The sequence below is a fragment of the Bubalus kerabau genome, chromosome 10 (assembly GCF_029407905.1).
Source record: "Bubalus kerabau isolate K-KA32 ecotype Philippines breed swamp buffalo chromosome 10, PCC_UOA_SB_1v2, whole genome shotgun sequence".
Taxonomy (NCBI): Eukaryota; Metazoa; Chordata; class Mammalia; order Artiodactyla; family Bovidae; genus Bubalus; species Bubalus kerabau.
In genome coordinates, this window is record NC_073633.1 from 88224437 (window position 1) to 88237748 (window position 13312).

Consider the following 13312-nt stretch of genomic DNA (forward strand, 5'->3'; position numbering starts at 1 on the left):
TGTCTACTGTTGACTCAAAGTAAAATGTGAGTTGTTCTTGATGGAATTTCCTATCATTGGTTTCAATTAGGTTGGAGCTGAATTACGGCCATTTTATTTGTCAGCCAAGATAAGGTAGAAAGCAGAGAACTAGCTGTACTCAACCTAAACTCACCAGGCTCTTAACCCTCCTTTGCCCCAGCTCTTCAAAGGAGTGAGTGCACTCTGGCATCCACACTGGCGACACTTTAGATGATTTGCAAGTTCACACTTTTAGAAAGGGCTTTCCGGGTGGCGCGCGTGGTAAAGAACCCATCTGCCAATGCTGGAGACCCGAGAGATGCAGATTCGATTTCTGGGTCAGAAACATCCCTTGGAGGAGGGCATGGCAACCCACTCCAGTATTCTTGCCTGGAGAATCCCATCAACAGAGGAGCCTGGCGGTCTATAGCGCATGGAGTCCCAAAGAGCCAGACACGACTGAAGCAACTTAGCACACACTCATGCACTTTGAGATTAGAGTATGAAGGTGTTTTCTATTCAAGCATTCAGGAAAGGGACGCAGTGGCCTGAGCCTGGCACCCCTCCCGGCTCCCTTTCTTTTACAAACCGTAGAGTGACCCAGGGAACAAACCCAGGGTACTATAAAGCTGAGGTACTATAGTTACTCTGTTCAATCTGAGCTCGTCGGACGGGCCCGGCACATAGTGAGTCTTAGAAAGTGGTAGTTGCTGTCTTCCTTGGTGTCGTTTTGTGGGTGCTCTTCTAAACACAGCTGCCTGGGGTTGAAAGGGGGCTCTAGCTCCAGTTGGGGACTTAGGGGTGAGGGTAGAGCTGGCCACACCGGGCTCCTGAGTCAGTCTGCAGATTGGCCTGCGTCCAGGCGGTGCATGTGGTGAGTCAATGTGTTTCCAAGGAGTGGGTTGTGCCGTCTTCAGCACCAGTTAACCTCGGTGAGACAGAGGATGAGTTCAGGAGGCCTGCTGTGCTGGGAACAACCGTGGCGAACTGTGCAGTTGTGGAAGGAAATGCTGCAAAAACCATCTGGTGAGTTGGAATAGCCTGAGAGATGAGCTTGAAAAAAGTGGTGTTCTCTGGGAAGAGCAGTGAGGTGAGCCGTGGGCGTATTGTTCTGTGTCAGAGAGTTGTTCTTCTGAATGTGTCCGGAGGTGGGATCTTGCCCTCTTATCTCTTTTAAGGGAGTTCTGCCTTAGGAGCCACCCAGGGAGGCCTGGCCTGCTCACACCTTATGGGAAGGATCTGAAGGGCCCATCGTGGCCCCGAGGCTTCCTCCAGAAGCACCCCTTGTCCACCCCCCACACCTGACAAGGGGCAGGCCTTCCCAGAAGCCAGATGTGACCTGTGTCCTGCCTTGTGAGAAGGCAGCAGGAGTCCTAGGCCCTTTGTCCAATGAGGGCACATAACCCATACAGACAGATTTACCATCAGGAATTAAATAACTCTCAGGGGTGAAAAAAGTGTATCCTGCTCCCTTATATCTGAAACCACTGACATTTTTCTTTAAAATTTGTCAGTTGCACCGCACATGTAAAAAATTTGGAAATTAGTGATACTGAATACAGGTGAGCTGCCTAGACGCACCCCCACGGTCATCAGTGTGACATTTTCCCATAAGCATCTTGTTGGGAACCTGGGATAATGGCCAGTCTGGCCAAGGTCTGCCTCCACTCATGGAGATCCCTCAGTGTGGTGAGAAAGTGGCAGTCTGCCATCCACCTGGTGTTAAAATATTGGCCATTCCAGTATTCTTACATGGAAAATTCCATGGACAAAGGAGCCTGGTGGACCACAGCCAGTGGGGTCGCAGAGAGTCAGACATGACTGAGTGAGCGTGAACAGAGAAGCTTAGGGCAGTTGTACAGACCGGGTGGGGGTCTTGGAGACCCCTTGAGGAAGGTGCACACCAGCAACCACCAGCACAGAGGCCATCACCGCATGCTGTATTTTGGCTTCTGCATCGCTTTTTTTGTGTAATGCAATGGGATTGAGTTTATTTTTAGTTTCTTCCAGTTTTTAAAAGCCTAGCATGCTCCAGGAGACCACTTAACTTCTTCTCACCAAAGGATTTGGTTGTGACTCTCTTCATGAAGTATTTGAACATCAGTGAAGGGAAGAACCAATTAAAATTAAAGAGGCTAGTATTTGTGGTGAATCTGTGTGGTGAATTGTGGTGAATCAGAAAGAATCTGTTGATTCTTTCTATATGGAAATCTCATTAATTTTAGGCCCATTTCATCAGTTCTCCTGGGCCTTGGCAAAAAATAAAGGACAGTATTTGGTCATTGCCCGCCATCTCAGGGGCTACAGGGCCAGCTCTGACCATACTACTGCTTTGCTGCAGAACCTTCTAGGCTGCCTTGTTGTCTAATAGATGAAGTTTGTGCTCCCTCAGTTTACCAAACGTGGGCCCACCCTACCGGACACATTTGTCCTCCTGGTCACAGCCTGCACCAATATCCTACCCGGGTCAAGTGTTCCAGCCAAAGATACTGCTGTGGCGGCCACATACGCCCTCCTGTTCTGTGTCCTAACTCTTGACTTCTGTAGAAATCCTTTGTTTCCTACAAAATGAATCTCAAGTGCATTTCCTCACAAAGCTTGCTTTTCCCATAGGATCTGACCTCTAACCTGCCTGAGCTGCCTCTGCATTCAGTTTGAACTGCCCTCGTGACAATAACATTCTACTTGCATTTTGCTTAAGAGCTATAGGCAGCTGTTTTTTTACTGAGCTTATATTCTGTGCCACGCTCTGATCCAAGTCCCTCATGTTGAGTTTTCTCAGTTGATCCGCCCAGCCACCCAGTAAGTTGGTTGCTGTTTACTCCTTTTACAGATAAGAATGCCCGGGGATTGAGAGATGAAATCATTTGTGCAGGGTCCTGGCTGGTTTGTGGTGAAGCTGATGTTAGCACCATCAGAGCCCCTGTCTTAGCCACCATGTCCCAAGAATGAAATCTACCACCGTATATAGGTGGTGCTGAAGAAATACTTGGCAAGTTTGAAAGTGAGAATTAGTAAAAAGTGACAAAGAGAATGAGTGAAATGAGTAATCACCAGTATTTGTAAACTAATAGAAGTTAATTTTGTTGTAGATTATTAACATGCATTTCATGTAAAGCATTCATAGCTCAGTTGGTAAAGAATCCACCTTGTAGTGCAGGAGACCCTGGTTTGATTCCTGGGTTGGGAAGATCCCCTGGAGAAGGGATAGACTACCCACTCCAGTATTCTTGGGTTTCCCTTGTGGCTCAGCTGGTAAAGAATCTGGCTGCAGTGCAGGAGACCTGGGTTCAACCCCTGGGTTGGGAAGATCCCCTGGAGAAGGGATAGACTACCCACTCCAGTATTCTTGGGTTTCCCTTGTGGCTCAGCTGGTAAAGAATCTGACTGCAATGCAGGAGACCTGGGTTCAACTTCTGGGTTGGGAAGATCCCCTGGACAAGGGAAAGGCTACCCACTCCGGTATTCTGGTCTGGAGAATTCTGTGGACTATATATATAGTCCATGGGGTTGCAAAGAGTCAGACACAACTGAGTGACTTTCACTACTAAAAATATATCATTAAAAAAAAAAACTAAGTCTTAAAAAAAAAAAAAAGAAATACTTGCTAGATAAATGCATTCATGTTTACACGCTAAGGGGGCCCAGCCACATGCAATCAGGGGCAGCTTCACGTATGTGCACAGGGCCCCACACTTAGAAGGGTCCATGCTGGGTTTAATGCTCTGCTGTTGCTGTCTTGAAAGTTTTAGTATGTTTGAACAAGGAGACCTGAATTTCATTTGCACTGGGCCCCACAAATGACGTAGCTGGTGCTGTCTGCAGTCCGTTTTTATCTTCTGTTCTGTAGAGTCACCCTTAGATATAAAATTGACTCATCTCAGGAGGCACCCACGATATGTGCTGGTCTGTGAACCTCTGAAGGCTTGCCAGCAACTGGGAAGTGATGATCCATTTATCTTAGTGTGATGAACCGCGGTACTTTCCTAACTGTACGAGAGTTACTCATGGTTGTAAACTGATCTTGTCCCAGGAGGCTCATCAGAACAGGATTTCAGTGGTCCAGTCTGAATAGCTGGTAGGAATTGTATGGTTAGAAAGCCAGGGATAGCTCTGGTTCACAAAGTTAGGAAGAGACGAAAAGACAGAGGGGTGAGTTGCTCGGATTCGAACACAACTTGTTCAAACTCTAGTCTGAATACAGCAGCCAAGTGATGTTATGTTGAATCATTTTAGAGAATTTTTTTTAACAGAATTCTGGGAAGAATCCCGGTTGATATGCATTGCTAAAGACAGACTTGAACTGAATCCTGTTCTCTGGGTGAATAGCGTTTTAATTGCTAAGTTATGGTAAAATGCTGTGCTTAATTATGGACTCAGATATCTAATTTGTCAGTCATCGCTGCTATTTGAAACTCTCTTGGTTGTTCTTGCCATCATTCCGCTGTTTGCACTTGAGATACAGAGGACCTTATCTCCTTGGACACATCCAAGCACTGCTATCCCTTTGGAGTAAAAGGCAGGAAACAGGGGCATAATTGAACTCATACATAACTATGCAAGGAAAAAAATTTAGCATCAATTATGCAGATACTGAGAGTTCCTTATCCATAAATTGGTAAATCACAGTCTCAAGAGATCAATTTAATAAGAGCCTATCGATATTAACATCATATGTGTAGTCCTGTGAGTTGATTCATGGGGAGGGTGTGGTGGGATGTGGGTTATTTCATTAGATAGCTGGAATTTTTTTTTTTGGCGCTTCTCTTCTCCCTTTTATCTTCCTTTTATCTTGACGTGAGAAGGCTTCTGGAAAAATGAAGAACTGATATTGATCTTGGACCATTTCTTCCTAAATGTCCATTCCAGTCAACTGTCTGTTTTCATTGCAGTGAAATGTACTGCATGTAAATGGAAGCTGGCGTTGAGTGTAGTCCTGCAGACTATGGGAGTGTTGTCTGTCTGTCTGATGATCATGACTTTTTCAATTGCTGCATTCTTTGAACAGTCCAAAAGCCTCCAGTGTTTTATTTCTGCAGAGGGAAGTCATAGCCATAGAGAAAATTTAAGATTGGTTACTTTAAAAACATTTAGTTATTTCTCAGCTAAATTGATAAAAATGTAGGGAAGAGAATCTACTGAAATAAATGCTAAAAAGGTTTTTAGATATTTCTTTTCTAACCGTGAACATAGCATTCTCAAAGAAGATTATTTCTTGATTCGAAAAGATGTCACAGCAAGTGACAGATATATTCATCTTAGTCCTGTAAACCTATTCAGACATTAATAGGGGCTCGTTAAGACTGAGAGAAAGTAGAAAAATCTGTGTTTATCTCAAAAGAAAAGACTTGTGATCCCCTCAGGTAGAGTTGGGGGCAGGGGCTTGGACGTTCAAGAGGCTAGCATGCTGACTTCCTCTGTGAGCCAATTTGGGGGTTACTCTTTTTCAAAGTATCAAGACAGCAACCAGCCAAAATTCCAGTAATGATCAGCCGTGGTCTCTTGCAGTAGACTGCCAGTGCCAGCCAGGCAGGAACCTCCCACTCCCTGAACGAGATCTGTTTTCCAGTAATATTTGTGAGCTGGTATCAAATTCACAGTATTTGGAAAGAATACTAAGTCATCAGAATAAGGGCTAATTCTGATTTTTTTTTTTTTTTTTTTTGCCTGCCCTACATACATCTAGAGTCATAAAAACATTTGGGTGGCATTCCATCAGTTACTGTGTGTGTGTTCTGTGTGTGTGGACAGTCCAAAACAATGCCACTATTGAGTTATATAAGTGCAGAAAAGGCCTGGGAATGAATGCTGGCCTTCTGGAAATGCTATTTTTTCACTTTGGGATAACTCCAGTAACCAAGTAGAATTTTCTGATACATCTGCCAAATAAAAGAGCTGAGGTTGAGAAGTAGCATAAGATATTTTAATGTACGTTTTGGAGAGCAGGGTAAGAAAAGCAAGCTCTAAATATAAATACGAAAGTTACATCTTGACTTTGGCTGTGGAATCTTGTTGTGACTTCCTCATAGAAGCAAAAACACTTACCATGAATATAATTCAGTGGTGTTACTTGTTTATCCCAAAAAGTTAAAAAATCTTCAGGCCCCCAGACATTGCATTGGCCCCAACGGTGTTCACATTTCTGCTGTCATCTCCCTTCTTTTCATCTTTAGGTAACACCTCCTCTTTGCATTAAGAAAGGCAAAGCAGCAGCAAAATGAAACTGTATTTGAAGTTTCTCTGTATTGTGCTAAGTTGCTTCAGTCGTGTCCAACTCTTTGTGACCCCGTGGACTGTAGTCACCAGGCTCCTCTGTCCATGGGATTCTCCAGACAAGAATACTGGAGTGGGTTGCCATGCCCTCCTCCAGGGGATCTTCCCAACCCAAGGAAGGAACTCCTGTCTCTTAGGTCTCCTGCATTGGCAGGTGGATTCTTTACCACTAGCGCTACCTGGGAAGCCCTTCTCTGAATTAGGTGCATCCAAAAACCAAACTCTTCAGGCAGAAGTGGTTCATGCTGTTCTAGTTTTCTTCTTTGTAACCTCCTCCTTCCCTTCTTCCCCCCACTCCAGTCCCTTTCCAGTTACTTCAGGATAAACAGTGAGAAATTTGGGAGATGTTTTAATGGAAAAGAAGGGATAACAGAATCACACCTGATAACAAGTTTGTCACTGAGGAGAGAGTTGGGGCTCCCCAAGAGAGATCTGCCTCTTGGACATAGACCAATTTTGGGGGTCATATTGTGGGGTATCTGTCCTTATTCTTTTTCTGCTAGAAAAGCTTCTGAGTGTGATTCTGTTATCCCTTCTGTCAGTTTCCTGTACCTGGAGCCCTCTGCTCTATTTCACAAGGTAGGTACGTTCTCTGTAGGAAACTGCCGTGTTTCAGTGAAGAAGGTCCCAGGGCTTCAAAACTTTTGTCTTCAGCTTTAAGACCCCTTTATGTGCAAAATCATCTGACCCTGCAGACCCCTTGCAAGCTGTCTTATTAAGCACAGAAAACCCATCTTTCTCTAGAGAATAGCAATAGCCTGACGCAAAGTGCAGTGGACTCAGAAATTCAAGAGGCCTGGCTTAGTGAAAAAATGACTTTGATTCCCCTCCCTCAACTATAAAATGGAAATGACCTGCCCTGCTGCCCCTTTACAAGAGCCAGTGATCTGGACCAGCATTTGCTTCTGAAATAAAATATCATTGTTTTAGCTGATGTTAAGATTTAGCTGACAGATTGTCACAGGCTTCAGCCTCACTTATTAATATCCTGCAGTTGCCCCAGTGCCTACTTGAATAGAGCAAGTAGAGGGCAAAAATCATGTCTCTCCTGACCACAAAGCTCTGTTTTTTGCGTCAAGCCAGTCTGCGGGGTGAGGGACCCATACTTTTAGAAAGAGATGTATTGGGGGCTAGGCAGAGCACACCTCTGCTGTGTTATCAACTCAGTCATCCCAATGAAATTCAGCAAATTGCAGTTCTAGGCACGTTTCCGTGGAGGTTTTTGTATGGTGATGCTACTATCAACCAAATTTATACATACTAAATAGCAATATCTGGATATTCATTCCAGACCTTTAGTAATAAAATTGGAAAACAAAGAAGCATACGAAGAATGTACCGGTCTCACTGTGGTTACATACTCTGGGAGAGCCAGTGGGGAAATTGAATTAATTGCCATGTTAATGTCACTGGGACTCCTTATATTCTCTGGGCTGCCATACTGCAAAATTGCATAAGCATTTCAGCTCTTGAATTCTGGAAGCTTTTGGAAACATACATGTTTTCTCTTTTTCCCCCTGTTATTTTTTGACGCCCCCGCCTGCTTCAAGGCCTTTTTCCAGCTGTCCCCTTAAGGGAGTAGTTTTATGGGGAGGTTTCTTTTGTGGGCTTCCAGCTGGCTTTATTTTCACTCTCTCCACAAAGTGGCTGCATTTGTCGCATTCATGTGATAGTACCCATCACATTGCCTTGGGATTTTCCCTTTGAGTTGCTGACTTTACGTTTTCTGTTTGCACACACAGGCTGTCTCCTGGTTCAGACATCTACGTGACGGTCTCATCCATGGCTTTAGCAAGATCCCAGCCATGTCGCAACTCCCCTAGCAGTCTGTCTTCATCCAGCGAGACTGGCTCTGGAGGGGGCACCTACAGGCAGAAGTCCATGCCCGAAGGGTAGGTAAAGTTGGCATCACTGTCTCTGCTCCCATGTGTAACTCAGATGTGCAAAACAGTTTCCATTCAGCCAGACCCAGTTCACAAAAGAGCGAAAGGGGAAATACAGTTAGTACTCTGCATTAAAAAATGTTTTCATGGCTAGTTCCAACCTCCTCTTAGAAAGTTTATCATTTTGTAGTCTCTAAGGACTCAATGGCAAAGAAATCAAATTACATCGATTCCTCCATTGTGTGTGTTGATCTTGTTTCATCGTATGGATTTTGCCACTTCTTAAAATTTCCTCCAAAGTGAACTTAGGAGTATACTGCTTGTGCTGGGTAGGGTTTGTATTGATGTTAAAGTAGGGAAAATGTTCATTCTGTCCAAAGCTTAAAAGGATTTTTCTCACACTCTAGAAATCTGTGATTTCAGCCTGTGGGTTGTTTGGGAGCTTTTCTCTCCATCTTATTTGAAAACACTATAAACACCCAAAAGTAACTGTCTGCTTTTGACAAGACTTACAAAGGAAAAAGCTAAGTGTATGTGGTTGTAAAGGCTACTAAAAAGGGGAAAAAAATTGGCTTGTCTGAAGCTGGAAAGGAATTGGCAGAAAACATCGCGTGACACGTGGAAACCGACTTTGCTGAGAGGGAGAGTTAAAGAACCATCACAGGCCTCCTGCCAGACACCTCTGAAGACCTTGAAACCACTCGAAATTCAAAAATGGCATGTTGGGGAAAAAAAGGATGTTTCTGTTCCAAGCTTTCTCCAAATTATTTTTAACAGATGCACATATGATTTGTTTACTTTCTTGAGATCTTACCATGTTATAAAACAATTCTGCTTATGAGAATAGTTTCATAATGGATATTTTTTTATCCTATGGTCTTTTGTTGGTTTTTACAGCTGTTAAGCATAATTTTGTTGATGTTTTTGCTAAATGTTTGTTAGCAGAAAGTAAGTAATAAAAAAACTACAGCAAAACATACTTCCCTCCCCAACTCTCTCCCCGAGGAGTCCATTGGTAGTGTGTCTAAAATGTACATTTCTTACGTTAATTACTTCAATGACAATTAGTAAAAAATTATAGCTCTTATTGCAGGCCCCTGCAAAAGATTTTATGAGTTAAGTAGTAGTAGTATCCCATACCACAAGCCCAAATGATTATTTTTTGTTTTGATTAGTAGATTTTAAATGGCCTTGTTTGACTTCAAAAGTAAGAATTCACTGCAACTTCAGTATATTTAATACAGTAATAAAATATGAATGAGCTAACAACAACAAAATCCTGTTTGCTTCTTCTCTACATTTCATATGTACTCCCAAGGCATACTAAAATGTAATTTGAAACAGTAGTTTTTGGTGATTATTAATGGTAGAAACATGGCTCCAATGTTCATGCTATCCCATTTTTTTAATAAGGTGGTGATTATTTGACTTGATGTTCGATACCAAGTGTCCCATAGCTGGTACGGAGGGTTTCCCCCATCACTTTTAAGGTTAACTGGTGACTATTTACTGTTCTGTGTAACATCAGTTTTATCTGCAGTGAACCTTTACAGGAAGACGCTGGTACAGTGTTTTCCTTTAGATCCCAAGTGAATTGTTGTCTGTATCAGCGATGCAAGAGACTTTAGTATTCATAGTCTGATTGACACGTGTTCCTCACGAGCCAGGTTTGATTCTGAAGTCACACTTACCAAGGGAACAATTGTTAGATCTACTCTGCAACTTAGCCCAGTAAAAATAAATAGGTCCAGGGTGACAGTGAAGCAGGAGTGTATGGAGTCTGCTGTGAACTCACTAACGTTAAACTTGGACAAGCTCCAAGGTGAGAGATAGTAACCGCAGGTCCATATACACTGATTGTCTGTAAATGTAATCCGCCCCTCTGTCGCCCTCCCTGTGCTTCAGCAGACTCAGTGTCTGCTTGTGTGTGGCGTGTGCCACCCGCTTGCTGGAGTAAGGATGTGGAGAGCATCCAGATCAGTGCAGAGGCGCAGTTTCACAGGCTAGTTAATAAAACTGCTTTCCTGGGGTGAAGGGGAAAGGGCACTTGCACACTTCTTGCACACAAGAAGAAGGGCACTTCTCTTATGGGAATAAGAGAGAGTTAAAGGCAACAGTGATAGATGGACATAGGATAGGGTCTGTTCTGCCGCCCTTAGAGATGTGTTTTGGGGCCACATGCCCTAAGGAATGTGGGCAGAACGGCATGTGCAGAGAGGCGAACTGGGCCGATACGGACCTGGAGGATCGTGGTGTGAAAAACGTAACCAAGGCTGTGCAACCTGCAGGCAGGCTCGGGGAGTCAGGGAGGCCACGATGGCTTTCTCCCAGCGCTCTTCAATAAGGGATTAAACTTGTCTCTAGGGGTAACTGAGATCAGTAAGTGAAAAATCATAGAGAAGACGTTTGGCCCCTTGTAAGGAAGATATTCCAAAGCTGTCAGCCTGCCCTGGGGAACTGTAGACGGACTCATGAGGGAGAAGGTTCTTGGTCATTGAATGCATTTCGTGTATCAGCCGAATGATTACTTAAAAACTCCTTCACATCGGAACTGTGACTCCTAGAGTATTATAAAGTGCTCCTCCAAACAAAGAGACAATTAGGTTCTTCAAAAAGAGGCACAGTGTAAAGTTAGAACAGGTTTTGTCTGAGCTCCTCAAGGATGGGGCCTTCGCAGCCCTGATGGCCTGGCACAGAGTGAAAGAGGCTTGTGTGTGAGAACTAAGACCAAAAGTTCATTGGGTGGAGCTTTTTTCAAGGCAGAGTTGAAAGACAGACAGGCTTACTTTATCATTTCTTTAAAAGCAGACAGCCAGAAAAGCATTTGGCTTTCCGTTTATAGAGGTTTAAAAAGTTGTCTTGGGTTTCTGCTGCTACCAAAAAGTAAAACTAAGATTCCAATTCACTTCTTTCTTTGATCTCTGTGCCTTCTTGAAAAAAAAAAATTAGTGTACTTAAAATTGGATCATTGGAGCCAACTGGAGGATATTCACGGTTCTTTTAAACAAGGACCCGATTTAGGAAGTGACAGAGATCATAATTAGTGAATTCTTTTTTTTTTTTTTTTGATGAGCCCTTTCATTGAAATTTTCATCAATTCAACTTTTCATTTGTTTTTAATAATGGAGGTAACTGTTCAGTGATGCTTATGAGTTAAGGTTGTAAATAACTGTCGTTTGTGCAAAAAGTAACAAGGGAGATATTAAAGTAGGAGTTTTACTAAAATATTTCATAGCCTCCCCTACATTGCAGAGGCTTTTATATAAGTTTTTCTCCCTGGATCCTTATGAGAGTTGCCATTTTTAAAAATAAATAAAGACAGAACTTGAGTGACTCTGGGTGGGGAAGCTGAACTCAGCTGCTGATCTTCCTCCTCCTAATCTCCTTCTCTTTGCAACACCCCGATTGGTGGTTCTCCCCACACATTTATCAGTTTGTAACAAAGACACCTGTCACACACATCAGTTAATTCAGGTCCTGTTTTGTGATTTACTGTATCGATTACTTATAAGTTCATTAGTACCCACAGACAGATTTGTAAATTTCCATGTGAATCTTTGAGTATTATACCCTGGCCCTTTTTCCTGGACTCTGTCGGCGTTTACTTTGCTGATATTAACTAATCAAGGCATATACTTTAATTAAGCATATATTATATTATTATTCTACATAGGAAAAGTTATTAGTAAAATGGGCTCGTTAAATAGATAAATGTTCTTTCCAGAAATAGACGTTTGCCTTTACATATGCCAGCTCACCCACTTCCAAAGTGCTCTTCCAAAGGCAGTTTGAAATTTATACGTCTGGAAAGTGGTCCCTATGTAATGTAAATGATAGCAATCTTTGTCTTTCAGACCTTAGAGTAAGAGCTTCAGAAAATACTTGTTCCAAGAATGAGTGCCTTAGTGATGTAGCAGATTACTGAGTTAGGAGAAACCGCTGGAATGTGCCAGTTGGACAACACACAGAAGGAACACTAGGCCAGTGACGTTTTTCTTCTGGCTGTGAACGAGCGTCAGAGCTTACTACACAAGGGCTAGAAGGCTTTGGTTTTTTACCGTGTCTATTTTAGGTTGGCTCAGTGCTAATGACTCTTGCCCTTGTTCACAGTTTACATACTTAGATACATACTCTGCTGAACAGAGGGATGTATCCCGACCACAACATCCACAGTTTGGCATCCATGTATGCATGCACGAGACTGAGTCCAGACCTGTGAGCAAAGCTGGTAGACCCTATCATTAGAGCTCAGTGCGTTACACCCAGGACTGCCTTCCTGTATGGGCGAGGTCCCTGACGTTGTCTTTGCCTTTGGGGAAATCCCCCCAGGTTTGGAATCAGCCGCAGATCCCCCGCCTCCATCGACAGGCAGAACACCCAATCAGACATTGGTGGCAGCGGGAAATCCACACCCAGCTGGCAAAGAAGTGAAGACAGCATCGCTGACCAGATGGGTAAGTAACTAATTTCTACAATAAGCAAGGTGCTTTTATACCCACGTGACTTTGGCTACCCTGGCTGATGTCATCGGTGCATTCTCTTCTCTAGTACAGCCCTGGGTCATAAATAGGAGTGATCATTAAGTCTGTTAATGTGTGTATAAGTCAAAGCAGCAATTAAGACCTGAGAGAAAAGTCAAGGAATTCTATTCATCAGTGACCCTGACTTTGAAGACAGAAAGTACATAGGAATTATTTTCAGCACCAAGGTTGAAATGCCAGAGTACTAAGACACTTATGTGCTGTCTCCCTCCCCCGCCTTGTTTATTTATCTCTTTGTTTTTGCCTAGTATAAAGGCCCTGGGAGATTAGTTGATATTCTTAATATTGAGTTTTAAAAAATTTAAAAGCTGTGTACAAAATGGGTAAGAGATATAATTGTTCTCTAGTCACCTCTTAAGGATGCCTTTCTTCCCTTATAGGCTTTTTATTCCCCCTACTCTGCTATGAAGCTGTCAGCTAAGGAAACGTCTTAGGATAAAACCAGCTGGAAGGGAAAAAGATTTGCATGAGTGAGCCTTCCTTTGGGTTTTTGGCACATGGCCCTTTCCCTATCCCTGTCTCTCTACACAGTTCTCTGATGACATCTAAATACTAGTTGATACAATAACATTTTGCCATGAAACAGGATTGAGTTTCAACACAGTAGCGCCAGGG

The 13312-nt window shown here is 43.2% G+C and overlaps 1 protein-coding gene across 48 annotated transcripts in view; it reads left to right on the forward strand.

The window, feature by feature from the left end:
* Positions 1 to 13312, forward strand: part of SIPA1L1 (signal induced proliferation associated 1 like 1) — a 512605-nt gene that overhangs the window by 455441 nt on the left and 43852 nt on the right. For all 48 annotated transcript variants that reach the window (XM_055538504.1, XM_055538534.1, XM_055538533.1 and 45 more), the window contains 2 exons: positions 8016 to 8165; positions 12486 to 12610. In XM_055538504.1, coding sequence (XP_055394479.1) covers positions 8016 to 8165; positions 12486 to 12610 — 275 coding nt within the window. The remainder of the gene's footprint in view (positions 1 to 8015; positions 8166 to 12485; positions 12611 to 13312) is intronic.